The 23,975-nt window shown below is 46.8% G+C and overlaps 2 protein-coding genes across 2 annotated transcripts; one reads left to right on the plus strand and one right to left on the minus strand.

Annotated features, from left to right (window-relative positions):
- Positions 1-8,777: 8,777 nt before the first annotated feature.
- On the plus strand, positions 8,778-11,897 carry LOC123129260 (uncharacterized). The gene is made up of 2 exons (XM_044549496.1): positions 8,778-9,537; positions 11,716-11,897. Exons 1-2 carry the CDS (start codon positions 8,778-8,780, stop codon positions 11,895-11,897), a joined length of 942 nt encoding a protein of 313 aa, XP_044405431.1.
- A 9,731-nt stretch (positions 11,898-21,628) lies between these two features.
- On the minus strand, positions 21,629-23,044 carry LOC123129261 (mitochondrial metalloendopeptidase OMA1). Its single transcript, XM_044549497.1, has 3 exons — positions 22,358-23,044; positions 22,162-22,262; positions 21,629-22,016 (listed from the first exon to the last, which is right to left on the minus strand). Exons 1-3 carry the CDS (start codon positions 23,042-23,044, stop codon positions 21,731-21,733), a joined length of 1,074 nt encoding a protein of 357 aa, XP_044405432.1. The 3' UTR covers positions 21,629-21,730.
- Positions 23,045-23,975: the final 931 nt, after the last annotated feature.

The raw sequence follows: 23,975 nt of genomic DNA on the forward strand, positions 1-23,975 counted from the left end.
GCGGCTCTGATAGCTCTGCTGAAACATTCAGGACCAGAAACATGTACTCGACTGCTCGTGGGCACTTCTCTGTCGAGTGCACCACGATGGGCTCTGTTCCGGTCGACCAACCCTTGCACGATAATGGATCGCGCGTCGAAGCCTGGCTCTCTGGGGTCAACTGGAACCCTACGCCCTGTACTGTACTGACGCCTATCATCTCGGTCGAGTCTGTCGCCATATTGATCTCGCCGATACTCACGCCCTTCGCGCCGCGGAGGCGATCTGGGGCTGTGAGCCGACTGAACCGTATTCACAGTGACAGATCGACTGTGAATTCTGTTGCGCGACTGAGACACGGCTGAATTCTGATCTCCTGCTGCCCGGAGCAGATCCCTGATCTGCAGCAAACCTCTGCCAGCTTCTGACTGCGAAGGCTGAATGGACTCTGCTATACGGGTCGCAGCTGCTAAATTCTGAATTGGGGTTCGATATACCTGAGTCGGCGGGAAGAGTTGACGTCGACTGGTGTCGGGAACTCGTTGCCGTGCGCGCTCGTCGAGTGCTCGCTGAAGGTTCTCCAGTCGAGTGCGCTCGGCCAAATTGGCCAGACGCGCCTCCTCCAAGGCACGAGCCTCGGGGGTTTCTCCTGCGATGGGAATACGCAGGGGATCCTCGTTCCTGCGGCGAAGCTCTTCTCTTTGCAGAGAGTCGAGTGGCTCGGGCTGGTACTCTTCGTAGCCTCGAGCAGGGTCGCCGCCGTCACCTGCTCCACCACCGCGGGCGAAGCCAGGAGGGCTGTGGGGCCCGTCGACCATCAAGATTTCCGCCGCTGGATCACTGCTTCCGCACTCGGATGCAGTCTCTCCGGAGCCAGTCGACTGATCGAACAAGCCGTAGAGAGATTCGTTGGGCTCGATTGCCGCAACTTGTGTAGTGGTCGACTGGCGAGCCACCGCGTGACTCACCCATCGCTGAAGCCTCGACCGGCCTGAGCGCTTGCGCTGGCGGGAGACTGGGAGGGTGGAAGACGGAGGAGCCGACCGATACTGGGTCGATGGTTGCCGCAGCAGAACGCCGCGGACACATGCGCGAAAATGCGTCGCACCGCGGACGGGGAGCGCATCTACGTCGAGTGGAGCCTCTTGGAGCCATGCGGAGTCGTCGGCGATGAAGGTGAGAGTGCCGAGACGGATCTCTTGACCCTCGATCAAAACTCCAGCAGACACCATGATGAAAATACTCGGAAGAATCGCAACTTCTCCACAAAATCGCTAAAACACCTGCCCCACGGTGGGCGCCAACTGTCGTGGTTCTAAGCCTGACAGTAGAGTGGGGGGTAGGTATGGAGAGGCAAGGTCCTAGCTATGGAGAGGTTGTAAGCACAAAGGATGTACGAGTTCAGGCCCTTCTCGGAAGAAGTAACAGCCCTACGTCTCGGAGCCCGGAGGCGGTCGAGTGGATTATGAATGTATGGATTACAAGGTGCTGAACCCTTCTGCCTGTGGAGGGGGGTGGCTTATATAGAATGCGCCAGGACCCCAGCCAGTCCACGTAGGAGAGGGTTTAAGGTGAGTTAAGTCTGGGGCGTTACTGGTAACGCCCCACATAAAGTGCCTTTACTATCATAAAGTCTACTTAATTACAGGCCGTTGCGGTGCAGAGTGCCTCTTGACCTCCTGGTGGTCGAGTGAGTCTTCGTGGTCGAGTCCTTCAGGCCAGTCGAGTGAATCCTCGTCGGTCGACTGGAAGGCGACCTCTTCTAGGGATGTCCTAGGGTAAGTTACTTGGAACAGGTCCATGACCCTACCCTAGGTACATAACCCCATCAGCCTGTGCTGCCCTGAACTCAAATATTTAGTCCCACCTTGCTAGTTGAGAGGGAGGCGCACCTGTTTATAAGGTGCGGTGCGCCATCCCTCTCGAGCTCCTCTCTAAAGCAGGCTTTCGGGCCTAACACTGCAATCTGTGCCTGTGGGCCTACTGGGCCTCCCGCGGGCCTGAATCCTGGCCCATGGTAGGGTTTCTAGTCGTATTCAGGCCGTGGGGGCCCAGTAGGTGGCACTTTTTTGTTTTTTTGTTTTTTTTGTTTCTACTTAGAACTAAATACTTATTGTTGCTATAATTAATTTTTTTCCAGTTTTTTTGTTTTTTTTTCTGCATTATTTATTTTATTTTGTTTCTTGCTTTATTTTTTAATTCTTTTTGCTTTTAGTTTTAGAAAAATTATAAACTTTCTGTTAGTGCCATTAGTTTTCAAATTTGAAAACACTTTTTTAGTTTTTTTGTTTTCTTTGTTGCTTTATTTATTTTATTTTGTTTCTTGCTTTATTTTTTAATCCTTTTTGCTTTTAGTCAGCAAAATTATAAACTTTCTGTTAGTGCCATTAGCTTTAGAAAAAATATAAACTTTCTGTTAGTGCCATTAGTTTTCAAATTTGAATAGTTAAAATTTGAACATAGATGCACCTATAGAGAAAATTCGACCTAAATTCATAGTTTTCAAATGAACTCTGAAAAAGTTGGCATAGCATACTCGTCTGTTACAAATTTGGCATGGTATCATCATAATAGTTGTGGGAGAAAGTCTTCATTTTTTCTTCGCTTGTGTCATTTGCTTATTGCGCAATAACCATGGATAATCTTCATCGTTTATCAGGATGCTTGGGTCAGCCTTGACATTGAAGGGAGGAATTTCATGAAACCTTTCATAATCTTCAGACATGTCTGTCTTGCCCTCCACTCCCAGGATGTTCCTTTTTCCTGAAAGAACTATGTGGCGCTTTGACTCATCATATGATGTATTCGTTTCCTTATCTTTTATTTTTCTCGGTCTGGTAGACATGTCCTTCACATAGATAACCTGTGCCACATCATTGGCTAGGACGAACGGTTCGTCAGTGTACCCAAGATTTTTCAGATCGACTGTTGTCATTCCGTACTGTGGGTCTACATGTACCCCGCCTCCTGACAGATTGACCCATTTGCACTTAAACAAAGGGACCTTAAAATCTTGTCCGTAGTCAAGTTCCCATATGTCCACTATGTAACCATAATATGTGTCCTTTCCCTTCTCGGTTGTTGCATCTAAGCGGACACCTCTGTTTTGGTTGGTGCTCTTTTGATCTTGGTTAATCATGTAAAATGTATTCCCATTTATCTCGTACCCTTTGTAAATCAATACAGTCAAAGATGGTCCCCTGGACAACAAGTACAACTCATCACAAACAGTGTTGTCACCTCTGAGACGTGCTTCCAACCAACTGCTGAAAGTCCTAATGTGTTCACATGTAATCCAGTCGTCGCACTGCTCCGGGTGTTTGGAGCACAGACTGTTCTTGTGTTCATCGACATACGGGGTCACCAAGGTAGAGTTCTGTAGAACTGTGTAGTGTACTTGAGATCAAGAATGCCCGTCCCTGCATATTATTGAGTCCGCTCCTAGCGTGCCTTTTCCAGTCAGTCTCCCCTCATACCGGGGTTTAGGGAGACCTATCTTCTTAAGGCCAGGAATGAAGTCAACACAAAACCCGATGACATCCTCTGTTTGATGGCCCATGGAGATGCTTCCTTCTGGCCTAGCGCGGTTACGGACATATTTCTTTAGGACTCCCATGAACCTCTCAAAGGGGAACATATTGTGTAGAAATACGGGCCCCAGAACGACAATCTCGTCGACTAGATGAACTAGGACATGCGTCGTGATATTGAAGAAGGATGGTGGGAACACCAGCTCGAAACCGACAAGACATTGCGCCACATCACTCCTTAGCCTTGGTACCATTTCTGGATCGATCACCTTCTAAGAGATTGCATTGAGAAATGCACATAGCTTCACAATGGCTAATCGGACATTTTCCGGTAGAAGCCCCCTCAATGCAACCGGAAGCAGTTGCGTCATAATCACTTGGCAGTCATGAGACTTTAGGTTCTGGAACTTTTTCTCTGGGATATTTATTATTCCCTTTATATTCGACGAGAAGGCAGTCGGGACCTTCATACTGAGCAGGCATTCAAAGAAGATTTCTTTCTCATCTTTCGTAAGAGCGTAGCTGGCAGGACCTTCATACTGCTTCTGAGGCATGCCGTCTTTTTCGTGCAAACGTTGCAGGTCCTCCCGTGCCTCAGGTGTATCTTTTGTCTTTCCATACACGCCCAACAAGCCTAGCAGGTTCACGCAAAGGTTCTTCGTCACGTGCATCACGTCGATTGAAGAGCGGACCTCTAGGTCTTTCCAGTAGGGTAGGTCCCAAAATATAGATTTCTTCTTCCACATGGGTGTGTGTCCCTCAGCGTCATTCGGAACAGCTACTGCGTCGGGACCCTTTCCAAAGATTACGTGTAAATCATTGACCATAGCAAGTACGTGATCACCGGTACGCATGGCGGGCTTCTTCCGGTGATCTGCCTCGCCTTTGAAATGCTTGCCTTTCTTTCGACATTGATGGTTGGTCGGAAGAAATCGACGATGGCCCAGGTACACATTCTTCCTGCATTTGTCCAGGTATATACTTTCAGTGTTATCTAAATAGTGTGTGCATGCATGGTATCCTTTGTTTGTCTGTCCTGAAAGGTTACTGAGAGCGGGCCAGTCGTTGATGGTCACGAACAGCAACGCCTTTAGGTTAAATTCCTCCTGTCCGTGCTCATCCCACGTACGTACACCGTTTCCATTCCACAGCTGTAAAATTTCTTCAACTAATGGCCTTAGGTACACAACAATGTCGTTGCCGGGTTGCTTAGGGCCTTGGATGAGAATTGGCATCATAATGAACTTCCGCTTCATGCACATCCAAGGAGGAAGGTTATACATACATAGAGTGACTGGCCAGGTGTTGTGATTGCTGCTTTGCTCCCCGAAAGGATTAATGCCATCCGCGCTTAAAGCAAACCATACGTTCCTTGGGTCCTTTGCAAACTCATCCCAGTACTTTCTCACGATTTTTCTCCACTGCGACCCGTCAGCGGGTGCTCTCAACTTCCCGTCTTTCTTACGGTCCTCACTGTGCCATCGCATCGACTTGGCATGCTTTCCGTTTCTAAACAGACGTTTCAACCGTGGTATTATAGGAGCATACCACATCACCTTCGCAGGAACCCTCTTCCTGTGGGGCTCGCCGTGAACATCACCAGGGTCATCTCGTCTGATCTTATACCGCAATGCACCGCATACGGGGCATGCGTTCATATCCTTGTATGCACCGCGGTATAGGATGCAGTCATTAGGGCATGCATGTATCTTCTCCACCTCCAATCCTAGAGGGCATACGACCTTCTTTGCTGCGTATGTACTGTCGGCCAATTCGTTATCCTTTGGAAGCTTCTTCTTCAATATTTTCAGTAGCTTCTCAAATCCTTTGTCAGGCACAGCATTCTCTGCCTTCCACTGCAGCAATTCCAGTACGGTACCGAGCTTTGTGTTGCCATCTTTGCAATTGGGGTACAACCCTTTTTTGTGATCCTCTAACATGCGATCGAACTTCAGCTTCTCCTTTTGACTTTCGCATTGCATCCTTGCATCGACAATGACCCGGCGGAGATCATCATCATCGGGCACATCGTCTGGTTCCTCTTGATCTTCAGCACGTTCACCCGTTGCAGCATCATTGGGCACATCGTCTGGTTCCTCTTGATCTTCACCAGCTCCCCTCGTTGTAGCATCACGGTATTCAGGGGGCACGTAGTTGTCATCGTACTCTTCTTCTTCGTCGTCTTCCATCATAACCCCTATTTCTCCGTGCCTCGTCCAAACATTATAGTGTGGCATGAAACCCTTGTAAAGCAGGTGGGTGTGAAGGATTTTCCGATCAGAGTAAGACTTCGTATTCCCACAACCAGGGCATGGACAACACATTAAACCATTCTGCTTGTTTGCCTCAGCCGCATCGAGAAACTCATGCACGCCCTTAATATACTCGGAGGTGTGTCTGTCACCGTACATCCATTGCCGGTTCATCTACGTGCATTATATATAATTAAGTGTCCAAATTAATAGAAGTTCATCATCACATTAAAAGCAAAGTACATACATAGTTCTCATCTAACAACATATAGCTCTCCAGAGCATCTAATTAATTAAACCATACATTGAAACTATGTAAAACATTTTAATGCGAAAACAAAGGCAATCATAATCGCAACCAAGGTAACAATTGATCCAACGGCATAATGATACCAAGCCTCGGTATGAATGGCATATTTTCTAATCTTTCTAATCTTCAAGCGCATTGCATCCATCTTGATCTTGTGATCATCGACGACATCCGCAACATGCAACTCCAATATCATCTTCTCCTCCTCAATTTTTTTTATTTTTTCCTTCAAGAAATTGTTTTCTTCTTCAACTAAATTTAACCTCTTGACAATAGGGTCGGTTGGAATTTCCGGTTCACATACATCCTAGATAAATAAAATCTATGTCACGTTGGTCCGCATAATTTTCATAAACAATAAATGAACCAATAGTTATAAAGATTAATATATATACCACATCCGAATCATAGACAGGACGAGGGCCAACGGGGGCGGATACCAAAACCATCGCACTATATAAGATGCAATAATAAAAGTAAGAAAATGATACAAGTATCTATCTAAACATACAAGTAACAATATTTTTCCTTTCAGAAAGAAGATAAGAACAAGAGGCTCACCACGGTGGTGTCGGTGATGAGATCGGCGCGGGTGATCAACGGCGGTGAAGACGGGGGTGGGGTGTGACGGACCGCTAAATCTAGACAAAGCTCGAGGAAAATGGAGCTTTGAGGTTGAGCCTCGAGAGGAGAAAGCTTAACTAGTGTGGCTCGGGCATTTCATCGAACACCTCATGTGCATAGGAGGTGAGCTAGAGCACCACAAACCCCTCCCCTCGCCGGCCCAGAAAAACAGAGCACTGGAGTGCTCTGCTCGCGGGCGAGAGTATATATAGGCAGCACTATTGGTCCCGGTTCGTGGCATAAACCGGGACTAAAGGGGAGCCTTTGGTCCCGGTTCAGGCCACCAACCGAGACCAATGGTGGTGGGCCAGGAGCCAGGCCCATTGGCCCGGTTCGTCCCGCCAACCGGGACCAAAGGTCCAGACGAACCGGGACCAATGGCCCACGTGGCCCGGCCGGCCCCCTAGGCTCACGAACCGGGACCAATGCCCCCATTGGTCCCGGTTCTGGTCTGAACCGGGACTAATGGGTTGCCCCGGCCTGGACCGTTGCCCCCTTTTCTACTAGTGTTCCAAGGCGGGGTGCCAATGTAGGGGAAGCCGGAAGCAAGGCAGGGACGGACACCGGGGGACCTCATCACCGAGGAGGAACACCTCTCACCACCACTCACCCTACCAAATTATTTGACCGAAAAGAAATAACAATTGGGAAGAGCAACTGGATCACCAGAGTAGTGGGATTTGATGGAGGGGGAAGGAAATCCATCTATTTCTGCAGCAAAGCAATAGTCAAATTAGAGGGAGACTGGAGAAGATGAAGAGGAAGTGGAATATGCTTTGTTGGGAAGACATGAGGCACTTCGTTGAGGAATCGTAAGGGCATGACCAATGAATAGCCCCAGGGTAATGCCTCACATGCCATGTATGATCGGATGTCAGAAAAAGTAGGTTCCGATAGGGAAGCGGGATCCTATGGAGGAGGCGGGTGCTTGGAGAGAAAAAGTGTGGTCCGATACATGAAGTTGAAAAGTTGAAGTGAAGAGTAGGGATGCATGTATAGTGAAAGTCTACTTTATATTCTTTGATGAGGCCCACTAGTAGTAGCTTGCATTGGGGAGAAACAATCAATATAGATGCCTCAATCTACTTTTTGTCATGGGGCATATGTATCCATATGTCATCATTGTACATTGCCCTAAATGCCATGTGCGGGGTTGCATATGATAAAAACGGATGCGGCAGTAATCCTCTGCATAGCCTAAAGGCGAAATTTTCTTTTAAGAAAGATATTGACGTCAACGGATGATGTGGATGCACCACAACTCGGGAAAATTAGCTAGTAGGGGCTCCTATTTTGATATAGTAGATTTATTCGGGGAGGATGTACACCGCCCAAGGTAAGAGTACTTATATGGAGTCTGTCAAGAAGTTCGCTCCCAGCATGGTCGTCGATATACTCCAGACACTTGGAACAAACTAGTATGTGCCTGTCATGTGATGGCGAGCCGGAAGATACTTTTCATGCCTTGTATATATGCCCATTAGCTTCTTCTTTATGGAGGACAATGTAAGAGATCTGGTCGATTCTGGAGATCTCGCAGATAAGGAACACTGGCGTGGCATGGAATGGATCTTCCATATTGCATGTGACATATATGAAAACCAACGTCTCAAACTATTCATGATGCTTTCGCCGATATGGTACGTCCGAAATGAAGTGGTACATTCCAAACTAACTCCTTCTTTGGACGTGTCAGAGAGGTTCCTGTGCAGTTATGTTTCTTCTATACTAAATACCATTGTGAATCCAAGTTATGATCCGGTCAAATGTAAACGTGTAGTTGAAAATGGGGACTGCCTCCTGATAGAGAAAACTGTAGTTCATGCTCAACCAAGCTTCTCTTCTTCTAAATCAAGGCTTTGCCAAGCTAAACACAAATGTCTCTTTCATACATGGTGACGGCTCTGTTGCAACTATTATGGTTTTGAGGGATGTAGAAGGTAACATAATTTTCAATGCATGTCGTCACTTAATCTTCTATCATGATGCACATGAAACGGAATAATTTTGGGCCACATATGATCCATTATTGTTTGTTTATGGGTGGACGATGGCTTGTATTACCAGGTGTGGGACCCCATCATGGGAGACTGCCACGTCGTGCCCACAGCGGGCATCGATTGGCTCATCCAGTCCGTGGCGGTGCTCTGCGCTGTCGATGGCTGCGACCATCTCCACTGCCATGGCGGTCCCTTCTGCCTGCTCTTCGTGGCCACTCACGGGTACAACTACAAAATAATTGCGAGCGTCTACTCATCGGAGACCAGTGAGTGGAACGAGCCAGTGTGTCTTCACAATAGTTGTGAAGCCTATGCCCGGCATATGCAGGAGGGGCTCGCAGATACACACCGCTACGACCCCAAGTACATACCCTATGTCCAGCCTAGGCGAGGCACCCTTGTTGGAGACGCAGTCTACTTCACCGTTCGGCTAGGCAATGCTATCGTCGAGTATGACCTGGGCAAGGATCGCTTAAACATGATTGACCCACCACCGGCGGCGCGAGACGTGTGCTACATTTCCCTCATGGCGATGGATGACAGTTCATTGGGCTTTGCCTGCATTAAGGGATCGAGCCTTTGTACGTGGTCAAGGAAGGTGGATACAGCTGAAGCTGCGGAATGGGTACAGTACAGGGTCATCGAGCTCGAGAAAACTATACCTGTTGCCAATCCCGATGACAAAAGATTTGTGGTTGGCTTTGCGGAGGGTGCTGGTGTCATCTTTGTTAGCTCAGGTGTTGGCTTATTCACCATCAAGCTCAATTCTGGGCAGGTTAAGAAGGTTGACGAGTCTGAAGTCTCTTTTAGCGTCCTACCCTACATGAGCTTCTACACTCCAGGTATGGTACTGGAAACATTGCTAAATATGCAGACATAACATGTTGATCTCGTACTATCCTGTTACCTTGCTTCAGATTTTTCTTACAACAAAAGTATTGTTTTTTTGTGGCATAGCTGAAGGTCACATCTCAAACCCTGTATCGTAACCATTGGAATTAGTACTAGCACCTAGCTCACCAAAGTGGAACACTGACTTACAGTTGGTTATGAGTTTTGTTGCATGATATAGTGTAGATCATGGCACATTGTAATCGCTAGTAAGGACTAACTGATGAAATCTTGCTGCTGGTTTCTTTCAGAGCTACTACCATTAATTAAAATGAGCAGTCCATGGGAAGCAGGGCAATTGCATCGTTACTCTGAAATAAAATGACTCCTTCCTGATGGGTTAAAATGGAGATTCCTCAATATTTAGTCAACCTTGTTTTTTTTTTGTTAAGATGCATTAAGTTACTTTCTGGCATAGCTGAAGCTCACATGTCAAATGCAGTCTTGTAACTTTTGGAACTAGTTGTAAGTAGAACAACACATCTAGTTATAAATTCTGAGACTGGACAGTTGGATTTGATTTTTGTGCTTGGTGTTTGTTTCTTTCAGATCGTGGCAGATTGTTGTCTCTAGCGAGGACTCAGTGACCTCTGGTGTGCCGCTCAATAGTGCTGCATTCCAGAATGGATGAATCTATCATCTTTAGTCTGCTGTTGTTGGCTTCCAAGCTACTAATATCAGGTTATTTTCTTTAGGTAGAGCAGTTTAAGCATGAGGGGTGCAAGTCAATTGTGATCTAATGCGATTGTTTTCGTTCAATTATCCTGATAATGTGGCTAGAAAATTGTGTTGCAGTTGATTAAGTGTGTTCTGTTATGTAGTTTAAGTGTAGTGTGCAAGTCATGATGTTCAGTTGTGGTTGTCATGTCGAATTCGTCCTTGATCACACTGAGCGCAAACTTCAGTTATGACTGACTGTGTTTTTGTTGAATTCCTGTTAATCAGATCATCGGAAAATTATTCCTGGTTTTTTATTGGTTTTCTTTCTGTTAAACAGTTTTAAGTATGAATGGCAAAAGTCAGATTGTTCGATTATGCTTGTCCTACTGAATCTGTCCCAATCATATTATTTACAGACTATGGGTTAGTTTGGTTGCTACCCTGGGCCTCATGCCTGAGAAAGCTTGGTGCCTGGTGTGGACGTGAAAATGTTGGCGAATCTTGCCTGGCCTGGCTAGCCTGGAGAAATTTTGTTTGGTTGGTTGGAGCCTGGCCAGGACAGTTCATTGGGCTTTGTGTGCATTAAGGGATCGAGCCTTTGTACATGGTCAAGGAAGATGGATACAGCTGAAGCAGCGGAATGGGTACAATACAGGGTCATCCAGCTGGAGAAAACAATACCTGTTGCCAATCCCGAGGACAAACGATGTGTTGTTGGCTTTGCGGAGGGTGTGGGTGTCATCTTCGTTAGCTCAAGTGGTGGCTTATTCATGATCAAGCTCAATTCTGGGCAGGTTAAGAAGGTTGATGAGTCTGAAGTCTCCTTTAGCGTCCTACCCTACATGAGCTTCTACACTCCAGGTATGATACTGGAAACATTGCTAAATATGCACACATAACATGTTGATCTCGTACAACCCTGTTACCTTGCTTCAGATTTTTCTTACAACAAAAGAATTGTTGTTTCGTGGCATAGCTCAAAGGTTACATCTCAAATCCAGTCTTGTAACCATTGGAATTAGTACTGGCACCTAGCTCACGAAAGTGGAATGCTCACTTGGAGTTGGTTATGAGTTTTTGTGCATGATATATTTTATTAGATCATTGGACATTGTCATCGCTATGTAGGACTAACTGATGAAATCCTGCTACTGGTTTCTTTCAGAGCTACTACCATCAATTAAGTATAGATTCGTGTGTTCTCTGCCTGAAAACAAGACGTCTCCTTCCTGATGTGTTAACATAGAGATGCTCAATATTTAGTCAACCTTATTGGTATTGTTTCATAAGCTTTCCTTGCTTCAATTTTTTCGTTAAGAAGCATGAAATTACCTTCTGGCATCGTTGAAGCCCACTTGTCAAATGCAGTCTTATAACCTTTGGAACTAGTTATAACTACAATAGCATATCAAATTATTAATTCTGAGATGGATAGTTGGTTATGAGTTTTGTGCTTGGTAATTTTTCAGATCGTGGCACATTGTTGTCGCTAGCAAGGACTCACTGGTCTCTGATGTGGCTCTCAATAGTGAGGCATTGCAAAATGGACAATTCCATCACCGTTAGTCTGCTGCTGTTGGCATCTTCTGAGCTACTAATATCAGGTTGTTTCGTTTCTGTTGAGCAGCTTAAGCTTGAAGGTTGCAACTGAAATGTGATCAATTCTGGTTGTTCTCAACTTCTCATTCAGTTCATCCTGAAGGTTCCCTATCGCTATGCAGTTTATGTGTGAATCCTACAAGCCGTCATGTTCAATTGTGGTTGTCATGTCGTTCGTCTTGATCATACTGAGCGCAAATTGTAGGGTTAGCAGTGTTTGATGTTGAATCCCTGATGATCACATTGTCGGAAAATATTCCTGGTTTCCTTTCTGTTACTAAGTGTTAAGTGTGAATGGTGCGAGTCATATTATATAATTGTTCTTCTCTTATCGAATCCGTCCCTAGCATATTGTCCACAAACTATATTTCAGTTCAATATGTCAGTCTTATTTCAGTGACTGTTTTGTTAATGTTCAAATCAGCTACATTAAAACTAAAATCATATGGGAATCAGTGCGATTTACAAGGACCCTTTGGGGATGCAACTGTGGAACAACAATAAAGCATGTCAGTTACATGGCGGAGATGGGCCACTGAGTTGACCTGAACCGTTTTGCAATTCACTTTTAATCTCAAAAACTGTACCTGGTACTGATCATGACTTCTTTAGGTTCTGATGGCTTAGATTGAAAATATCAGGACAATTTTTTGTATTGCAGTGGGGTTGGCTGCTGTACTATGGATGATTTGGAGATTTATGAAGGAGGCCTGTTTTGAGAATAAAAGCGCTGTCTGATACTTTTGTTCTGATTTATGTGGTTTGTTATTTGCTTGAACTCATGATCAATTTTGCAGATTAGCACTGATTTGGGGAGTAAAGCTCTTCAAGCAAATAATAAATCAAGTCTTTCGTGCATCTCAAAGATGGCGACCTGGAGTCGTTTGACTGACAGCTTAAAAGCAATTAAAGTGAAGAGAGGAATCGAACTTTTGAAGCCACTCTTGCCATTTTGTGGACTGTTCCTGCTTGTTGGTGACTGCTTTTGCGATTATGTTCACTCTCATCTAGCGATGAAATATTTTGCTTCTGTTGCGCAGCTGCGGAAAGTGCAAACCGCAGATCCCAGATTTCTGTGGGTTTTGGGTGCCCTATGAGGTTACCTGAATGTTTCTATTTCTGTTTCTTCTTCTATTTTTAGTTTTCTTCACGCTGTTGATGACAATTGGTTTCTGTTAATAGAATTCAGAGAGGATGCTCTGTTTTAGAAAATCTAATGAGGGGGAGACTGAACGACCGAGTGTAGATGACACTGACCAAGTTTATTATTATGTGATTCTACATGTCGCTCCATTAATTCCTCGAGATAATTTCTGTATCCTAACTGTTTCCTCACTCAGTCCAACAACAATTACGGATCTGAGGAGGTATCCGTTGTAGCTGAAGAAAAAGAGGTATGCAAGAGTGTGGTCCATATACTCTTCTATGTTTGTGTCATTATAACATATATATTCCTTCAGTGCTTACAATGTTCTCCTTGCGCGTATGTTTACGACGAAGATGGATACTCTCACTTTATTGCATAATTGGATATTCATCTTTACTAAGTGCTATCCGGTGCTTATCACACACGTACATGAATAGTCAAGTGTACCTTTACATAGTAGCAACTATTTTTGGTAATCACTACTGGTTTGTGCCTCATGAATCAAATATTGGACCAGGATTGAGCAGAAAATATTTCTCATGTCACCATGAACTTTCCTCGGAGGCAGCAAGCGCGAACCAACCGTGAATCTTTCATCTGAATTTGTGCTCATATTTTGTACCAGATTTTTTTGCGAATGTACATTATAAAACACCACATGTTTCACAGGGCTAGAAAGATGTACATTATAAAACACCACATGTTTCACGGGTTCAAACCTGTTCCAGTAGTACCTGAATCCAAAGCCCGCCATACTCATCCAAATACGTAGCATGTCCACTGATCCACCAATTTCTACCCATCCACTGATCCAGCCTCGACTGTCGACTATACGGCCGACCCTTTGTTCTTAAAATATGCTATTGTATTATGCTAAAATTTAATCCTTTTTGTTGCTGAAATATACTATTGTATTCTATTGAAATATGCTCAAGTTTTGTTGCTGAAATATACTATATTTGCTGCTGAAATGCTATTTTTTGTGGTTACTATTTATCTCATGTTTTGCTGCTTAAATATATCGATTTTTGTTGCTGCCATTGTTGTAATATGCTCCTATTTTTGTTTAAAAAAATTGTTATTTTCACTGACTGCTCGCGGGGACGGATTCCCCGTGGGTTCAGAAAATCATGGGGAGGGGCAAAAAACTGGCCTCTGCATGGGGACAGAGACAGTTCTGTGATTTTCTCGCGGGGACGGGTTTGGGCAAAGAAAACCCGGTGGCTTTCGTCCCCGTTGCCATCTTGAGTTATAGATGCTCTAATGCACCTAGGATCCTCTAGTCAAGTTTGTCATGCAAGTCTTGTCGAAAGACATCTCCACAAGGGAATCGTTTGGCAACGACGCACCGGCCGAAGCTTCGGCCGGCTCGCACGCCACGCTGGCCAACGCGCAGTACACAGTGGCCCCGTGCGACCCGCCTCCTTCCCTATGCGCTCCATCCCCTACCTCCAGCCTTCACGGACGCGGATCTCCTCCATCCTGCTCCTCCCGGGCTGCAACTGGGCTACCACAACCTCCATCACAGGCGGCCAGGCTCCCCTCGCCGGCCGCCATGGCTGCCTGCCGCCATGGTCAGATCCATCCCCTACCTCCAGCCTTCACGCGGGCGCATCCCCTCCCCCTCACTCCCCCGGGCTGCGACTGGGCGACCACGACCTCCATCTCCAGCGGCCAGGCGCTCCCTCGCCGACCGCCATGGCTGGATGCACCTGTGTATACTAGTGTTGCAACCGTCACTTAGAACAACTTCAACAGCTGTTGAAAAAAGCTTCAACTATAGACAGAAAAGCTTCAATGGAACTGCACAGCAAGGGAAAGCTGCAACCGAAGTTGGATTTTGTTACTACTGGCGAAGTTTTTTGCTACATCCATCAGGCGGAGCTGCGACCTAGCGACGATGATAACGACGATTTTGCTGCAACCGTAGTAGAATTTTGCTACTACCGCTGAAGTTTTTGCTACATCCATGTAAGGCGGAGTTGCGACCTCGCGCAGACGGCGACGATATTTGATTTTTACTGCACCTGTAGTTTTTTTTTGCTACTACCGGTGAAGTTTTTTTGCAACATCCATTCAAAATGGCGTTGATTTACTGGCGGCCGCCGTCGACATAATTTCCTGCAGCGAGCATCAATGGCGAGGGGCGGCGGCCGAGCTGCAACCGTTGCCGTCAAGAGCTGCAACGCAGGTGGAGTTGTTGCATAGGGACCGTCGACGAGAACGGCCGGCGAGGGCGGGGTCCAGCGGGCGACGAGGAAGACCAGCGTGGGTGGCGACGAGGACGGCAACCGGAGGGGACAAGAGGCGCGGCGCCGCGGTCCCCAATCGGGACATGTGGATCCAGCCTGAACTGCCCGAGGAAGAAGCTAGGGGCGATCTGTTTTTTTTTTACCTGGATCCAACTGCTGCGCGGCTCACATCCAACGGTTTAGGCTATAGCGGCCGAAACTTTCGGCCGGTGCGCTGCGCCTATAAGCACCCTTTCCACAGTGGCATGCTTGCAATTTTTCTTTAAAAAATAGAGTGTAGTTGTCAATCATCTGTCCTCTACCACTCACCCTTACCTGCACAGCTCAATGTGTGATTAATGCGATGGAAATGAATGAATGTGATTGACCAGGGCAGGCTGGCAGTAGGTTTGAATAATTGATGTTGTCTGAGGATGGCATCTGATGGGCAGGCTGGCAGCGTGTTCGTTTGATGTTGGCTGAGCAGTACATGTGGCTCCATCCACCTCCTGCTACCTGAGAGCATATTCTATACTCCCGAGCATGCAGTACTCCGGCTGCACCAACCACATCACAATCGTTGGATGAAACATGTAGGTACAGGATCGAGTCTGGACACCCCCATCATACGAAATTTGCAGAAACCCCTTGCATAAGTACAAAATAACTATAACAGGCACATAATCTAGCTCCAGGTTTGGAACAGAAAGAACAGGCACATCATGTGCCTCATTAGACGTCTGTTCCATGCTGACGCATTCAGCTGATCCAACACAAACGTAAATATAAACAACAGCAGCTCTATGGTACACATAGTATCGTGGATTTTCCAAGATGATATACGAAAGGGACATATGTTCTGTAGGAAGTGCTGAGCACAAATCTTTAGGAATACTAATCACCTTTGTCAAATTAGAAGGTAACGCTACATTCAACATTTCTCTTCCAAAATCTGAAATATACTAATCATCTGAGAACCAATGTAGCACTTCAGAGGAAAAATGCTTCCTGATGGAGCAAAATGCCCATACTACAGACCACGGGTTTACCAAATAAACTACATCCTGTTAAAAATTTAGCAAAATGTTGAAAAACTAAAGTGGAAATCATCACAATAAACTAAAAATATCGAACAACTTTAGCATAGCAGGCATTAAGATGGATCATCACAGACAGATATATATGTCCAGGTTTCACTTCATAACGGAATCTGTAGTCTGGCTTGAAGAGTTGAAGTAACATGATCTGGCCTTTATACGGCGGGTTATATCGCGGGGTTATATCCCCAACAGCTTCCATCTTACTCACATTTTTGGTTGTGTATAATGTTTTATAGAAATATTGAACCATAGCTTTGAACTCCTCCCAATCATCAGGAGAGGACTCCTAGGGAATTCTATAAAGCTTTGATCATATTTTTCTTCCCTTTTTATGCTTGCTCTCAAAAGAAAAAAAATGTATTCTTGTCACCCGATGTTAGCCATTCTATCCTTGACCTATGTCACCACATGATCTCTTCTCGGTGATATAATTCGACAAGCTTTTCATACATCTTGAGTTCGGCATCAGTTGGGGCCATGCGATTTTGGGTGTGACCGAAGCTTCCCTAGCTAAATTTTTAACTTTTGATCTCCTTGCGAACGCTTCCGACCTGAGACAGTGAAGTGAGGTGAAGAAGAGAGAGATGAAGAGATGAAGTAGCACAGTGCAGCCTACCAGTTACGTCCACCCCGCTCCGCAATGGCTAAGGCCCAGATAGTGGAGATTGGCCCATCATACCAATCATCTAGGTGTAATATCTAAATAAAAGAAGCAAGATTAGCCAGCTGCTGCAGTATTGTTAGAGCATTTACAGCCGGGCACCCTAAACCCTCCCCCCCCCCCCCCCCCCCCCCCCTCCCCCAACGCCCGGAAGGACGACCCGCTCGATGACCGGTAAAAAAACCGACCCAGACATGCATCTCAAACGGACCTCAAACACCCGAGCTGACCAGCACACCTCATATCCAGCCCAAATCTAGGCAAGATATGGGGAGGCCCCGATGCAATTGGGTGCATCCGCCATGTCGGACTGACAATAGGATCCTACAGGAAAATACTCTGAAACCCGGCGGTCCGACGCTCGTCTCCTTCGTCGGACCGATTGCATGGCGTTGCTCCGGTCCGATGGGCCGCGTAGTGCCCTAGAACGGCTATTTAAACTGACAGCCGATACCAAAACCCTACCTGCCACATTTTCCCCCTCCCGTCCGCCGCCGCCGCTACCTTCCAATCGGTGTCCGCCACCTCTAGTAGCCATGCCCCCATGCCGCCTGGTAAGTAGCTACCTGTATCTAATGCTTGAGAACCAACTGCAATGGCTAGAATGCTTGTGAAATTGGCTTCGGTCCGTGATGCAAAGGAGGAATTGACAAAGCTGTGCGTCCTGTCTCAATCGACTAACAACAACATTGTTTGCGTGCCCATATCACGCCCAAGCGAGTACCTTCTGCAGCTTGAGTTCCCTCCACCACGTGTGAGATAACAGATCCAGGAGGGATCAGTGGCCATCACTGGTTCATTGAGTTGTTAGGCTCATTGGACGGCACTTCTCCATGGTCACCCACTTTGATTGTTAGGAGTTGCGCGGAGCGTTTGTACTGATGCTCGCGCGAATACATATTCCGACAGCGAAAACAGAGACCATGTTGTCGCCGGTAGTCCCGCAGCTAGCGCTCACGACGAAAATCATTTGTGCCAGTGTGCGGACTCGAGCCGGGACGCAGAACAGAGGCGGCAGACGGCACGACAGTTGTTGCTTGAGGAGGCCGGCCTGTCGTTGGTGTTGGCAGTAGCAAGGGTGGTGGCCTGCAAGTCTCTGTATGTCGAGCACGAGGGCTTTGTTGGTGCATCTCTTCCTCCTGAATACGTGCGAAGACAGTGGCGTGTGTCATGCTGGATGGTGCTTGGATGCGGACCGCGACATGCAATCCGCCCTTGTGACAAATCATTTTGGGCTTAGTGTGGCGTCCAGTGCCAGCAAAATAGCACATGTACACTTTGAATTGTGTACTCAAACCACACTGCCTTGTCGTCAGGAAAATATGTTGTGGAGCTTAGGCTTAGCTGCACCTCCTTATGTAGCCATCCATCTATGCATCATGATTCATGCAAGGATTTTTGTCTTTTTTTTGTTTCTTTCAAATATAACAACATATGAGCTTCAAACTTTGCAGCACAACAAAACATTCTAACTAGAATGTGGGAAAAAACTTTCAGATTTATTCGTGCATCATAAATACTAAAAATAACATTTTTGAATAAAGAAAATCTCATTTTGTATATTTGTGTTGGTCAAAAAAATCTGTAAGTTTTTTTCTCACATTGTAGTAAGAATGCTTTGCAATCTTGCAAAGTTTGAAGTTCATATGTTGTTTTATTCAGAAGAAACAAAAAAGAGAAAATTTCATGTAGTAAGTTAGTTGTCTAGCATGGATCTCAAAGCTATATTGGAGGGTAAGGATAGGAGGTGTCCATAAGCCCAAGTCTAAAAATCCACGTCCCATGTCTGACAGAGTTGCAAAAGCTTGTGCGTCAAGGATTCAGACTCCTCCTGGCCAAATTCTTCTTCCACAACACACCGGAACATGTCCCAAGTGAGCACTGGATGTGTTTGTCGAAACACGCGCAACGACAGCGTGGCGTGACTGTCCACATACCGTGAGGCGGTCGCCACCCAACTCTGCAGCGAAATGCTGAAGAGTTCGAAGTAAGCCAGTTAGCGATAGAGTCATATGCGTGGTGACTCGCCGTTCAATCAAGGGAACTGGTGCTTGGGTGGCCGGATGTAGGAGTCGTCACCTGGTGGCGATGGTTAGCGGGCCGCTGCGTTGATGGCGACGCTAGAACTGCTGGCCAGTAATTGAAGGAAATATGCCCTAGAGGCAATAATAAAGTTGTTATTTATATTTCCTTATATCATGATAAATGTTTATTATTCATGCTAAAATTGTATTAACCGAAAACTTAGTACATGTGTGAATACATAGGCAAAACACAGTGTCCCTATAGTATGCCTCTACTTGACTAGCTCGTTAATCAAAGATGGTTAAGTTTCCTGACAATAGACATGTGTTGTCATTTGATGAACGGGATCACATCATTAGAGAATGATGTGATGGACAAGACCCATCAGTTAGCTTAGCATAATGATCATTTAGTTTTATTGTTATTGCTTTCTTCATGACTTATACATGTTCCTCTGACTATGAGATTATGCAACTCCCGAATACCGGAGGAACACCTTGTGTGCTATCAAACGTCACAACGTAACTTGGTGATTATAAAGACGCTCTACAGGTGTCTCCGATGGTGTTTGTTGAGTTGGCATAGATCGAGATTAGGATTTGTCACTCCGTGTATCGGAGAGGTATCTCTGGGCCCTCTCGGTAATGCACATCACTATAAGCCTTGCAAGCAATGTGACTATTGAGTTAGCTAGGGGATGATGCATTACAGAACGAGTAAAGAGACTTGCCGGTAACGAGATTGAACTAGGTATGATGATACCGACGATCGAATCTCGGGCAAGTAACATACCGATGACAAAAGGAACAACGTATGTTGTTATGCGGTTTTGACCGATAAAGATTTTCGTAGAATATGTAGGATCCAATATGAGCATCCAGGATCCGCTATTGGTTATTGACCGGAGATGTGTCTCGGTCATATCTACATAGTTCTCGAACCCGTAGGGTCCGCACGCTTAACGTTCGATGACGATTTGTATATTAGTTATGTGATTTGATGACCGAATATTGTTCGGAGTCCCGGATGAGATCATGGACATGACAAGGAGTCTCGAAATGGTCGAGAGATAAAGATTGATACATTGGAAGGTTATATTCGAACACCGAAATGGTTCCGAAGTGTTTCGGGTATTTTCCGGAGTACCGGGAGGTTACCGGAACACCCCGAGGAAGTAATGGGTCTTAATGGGCTTTAGTGGAAAGGAGAGAAGGGCGTCAAGGGTGGCCGTGCGCCCCCCCAAGGTAGTCCGAATTGGACTAGGAGGGGGCGGCGCCCCCCTCTCCTTCCTTCTCCACTCTTCCTCCTTCCCTTCTTCTCCTAGTTGGAATAGGAAAGGGGGGGGGGGGCGAATCCTACTTGGACCGGGAGTCCAAGTAGGACTCCGCCCCTTGGCGCGCCCCCTCTAGGGCCGGCCTCCTCTTCCCCCCTCCTCTATATACGTGGGAGGGGGCACCCCAAAGACACACCAAGTCTTCTCTTAGCCGTATGCGGTGCCGCCCTCCGCAGTTACACACATCGGTCATATCGTTGTAGTGCTTAGGTGAATCCCTGCGTCGGTAACTTCATCATCACCATCAACACGCCGTCGTGCTGACAAAACTCTCTCTCTCGTCCTCAACTGTATCAAGAGCTCGAGAGAAGTCATCGAGCTGAACGTGTGCTGAACACGGAGGTGCCGTACGTTCGGTGCTTGAATCGGTTCGATTGTGAAGACGTTCGACTACATCAACCGCGTTATTAAACGCTTCCTCTTTCGGTCTACGAGGGTACGTGGACACGCGCTCCCCTCTCATTGCTATGCATCTCCTAGATAGATCTTGCGTGATCGTAGGAATTTTTTTGAAATACTGCGTTCTCCAATAGTAATGGCCTGTAGAAACGGCAGCATGCTCGATGGTGGGGCAGCGATCGCATCGGGTGGAGACTTGCCAGCGCCATCTGCATATGACGATGTCCCTCATGTGCCGCCAGAGTTTGGAGCACCGACGCGGCGAGATCGTCGATCTACGAGCCTGTGGAAGGAGCTGAGGAGGCCAACAGCGAGTTCACCTTGCGAACATTGTCCACATCTGCTTGGCTGAGGCAAATCTACTTTGGCAGGCTCTGCAGCTCATGGGAAACCTGCATGTTGAAGGCGGCTTGCTCCTCCATGCGCCTGTCTGTCACCACCTTCTCTCCGTCAAACGGTGTGAGCAGCTTGTCCATCAGGACGGTGAGGTTGCCAGCCTACTCCTCCATGGCGGTGATGACCTGTTGCGTATGCGCCGATGGCTTGGATGGAACCATTACGCCCGCTCCGTGAAGATTGAACATGCACATGATTTTGGGCGATCTCAGTCAAGCGAAATCGCACCTGATGCCGTGGATGCTACCGATCTGGCAAAGAGAATAATGGGTGGGACGGCGTGAATTTTTGTCAGCAGAGAAATATTTTTGGCACATAGATATCAATTGTGACGACTGAACCCTAGAGATCGATCGCACCGAGGGATTCAGCCCAACACAACCCAGTGGGTTCAGCCCAACACAACCTCTACTCACCCTTCTCCCTCTTAGTCCACTACTAGGTAGGAGCAGGTGTGACAAAAATCTCTCGAATCTTATCAAGTTCGCAAATCTTACAAGAGCATGGGCGTGCATTTGTAGTTCGCAATGCACCACCACCAAGCAGCTAGGAGAGTCATGGGCGAAAGCGTATATATCTAGGTACGTTTTTCTTCAAGGGGAACTACCTAAATCGTCCTTGTCATAACCTTGGCCATCGTCACTGATTGCTTCCCTATAAAATTCCATCGCCTCCTCCATGACCTTGGGTTGCGATAAAAGCCATGACCTTTCCTTAAAGGATGGGTGGACTTTGCATGAGAAGAAAGTGAGCGTACGTAGCAATGCCGTCTCTCCAGCTATCTTGCCAAGCTTTTCATAGAACAGAGGGGCAGCATGGGGATCGAAACCAGCAGCAGCGAGTAGCAACATTCCAATGTAATCCGCCTCTCTCTCATTCCTACAATATATACAGAGTAGGTCATAGACATCGTTAACATGATTTCATAATATAATTGCATGAATACATGTATATTAGGTAAATTTTATGAGTTATATTAACATTGATGCATGAACGATTTCAATGACTGAATTAATATAAGTACCTTCGTAAGAACGGCGCGGCGAGAAGGTGGGTCGGAAACTGGTTGAACGCCATGAATATCCTGATCAACTCTACCGTGTGCCTTGCAACAACATGTGCAACCTACGTATGAACCAAATTAACAATAATGTCAACATTGTAAATTAGCGACCCAGCCCACTAATCTAAATTAATGCTTAATATGTTTGTATATGTACCTCATGCCCGAGCATAACGGCAATCTCTGTATCCGTGCTGAACTCTTTGAGGAACCCAGTGGAGACTACAATCTTTCCACCGCCGTGGCTTGATCCTCTATGGATGTCCTCATCTTCGACGACTATCATCTCCCAATTAAGCTCGTCCACCCATTCCATACTCTTTATTATCTGTGAATGTGACAGTCCTCCTCGTGCTATCCTGTTGCTGCTACTATGGATGGCGTGAATGATCTTCAAGCCAATTTCGCGGACGCGGACGCAGTCACGGTTTAGAGGGTCGACGATCTTGGAGGCATGCTCCGCTTTGAACTCCGCGAAGTAGTCTTCGCCCCACTCACCTGCTTCACGGCGAGAACCAAGGACCACGTGTCTGCGGTTGATGTAGGGCACAGTATCGACATGGACGTGGAATCCACGGTTGACGGTGATCTTTGTGCCGCAACGAGAAGTTAGAGCTGCCGCGACCTTGTGCGGAGTGTGGGAGTACCCGCAGGGAGCCAAGTGGCCAGGCACATGCCTTCTCAGGGCGGTGCAGTAGTCCCGAGGAACGAGAACAACCGTAGACGGCCGTCGGAAGAGCTGACCTCCAATAGCATGTAACCGCGAGATGTTGTGATGTGGAGGCCGTAGAAGACGGGCGGCTGCCGGCAGGAGACGACGCGAGCTCCGCAACCACGAGTTCATGTCGTCAAGCTCTTGTTTATAACTCGTATATCCTTCTCGCGTGGATTGGCTGAATTTATTGATGTTGCTGCCATTGCCGTGTAGGAGCAGGAGTCGGAAACCTTCTGGGCTTATGTTTCGGAACTCCAGCTGGTTAGTTTTTTTTCTTTTCTTTGAGCGAACTCCAGCTGGCTATCTGGGGTTTTATCCTCGGATTGGGCTGGAATTGGTTTTACTGGGCTATAATATTAGTTATCTGATAGGCCGCACAGGCACTCAAGCGAAGCTTTCTCAAAAAAAAAAAAAAAAAAAGGCACTCAAGCGAAGCCGAGCCAAAGCGGCGGCGCCGAAGACTTCAACCTGGAAGCCACCGACGAGTCAAGGCCAGGCAAACCCCTCCTCTCTCCTCTACTAGCTTCTCAAACCGCACTAACTCCCTTCTGCTCTCCACTCTCCCAGCAAAGCTGTTGTCGGATCTGCGCTGTCGGCAATAGCAGCCATTGACGAGTGGACGTCAGGCCGAAACCACTTCTCCTTCTCGATGTTGGCGCCGAGCCATAGCTTGCTCTTTGTGCCGGTGCCCAGCTCCCTCTCGCTCTCTCTCTCTCACGCACGAACGAAGGTAGAAGAAAGAGAAGACACAAGACACGGTGATGGTTTTCCGGCACACAAACGCCATTTTGGCACATACAGCCTATTCCGGCGCACGAACGAAGGTAGAAGAAAGAGAAGACACAAGACACGGTGATGGTTTTCCGGCACACAAACGCCATTTTGGCACATACAGCCTATTCCGGCGCACGAACGAAGGTAGAAGAAAGAGAAGACACAAGACACGGTGATGGTTTTCCGGCACACAAACGCCATTTTGGCACATACAGCCTATTCCGGCGCACGAACGAAGGTAGAAGAAAGAGAAGACACAAGACACGGTGATGGTTTTCCGGCACAC

This window comes from Triticum aestivum, chromosome 6A (genome assembly GCF_018294505.1).
Source record: "Triticum aestivum cultivar Chinese Spring chromosome 6A, IWGSC CS RefSeq v2.1, whole genome shotgun sequence".
NCBI classification, from domain to species: Eukaryota; Viridiplantae; Streptophyta; class Magnoliopsida; order Poales; family Poaceae; genus Triticum; species Triticum aestivum.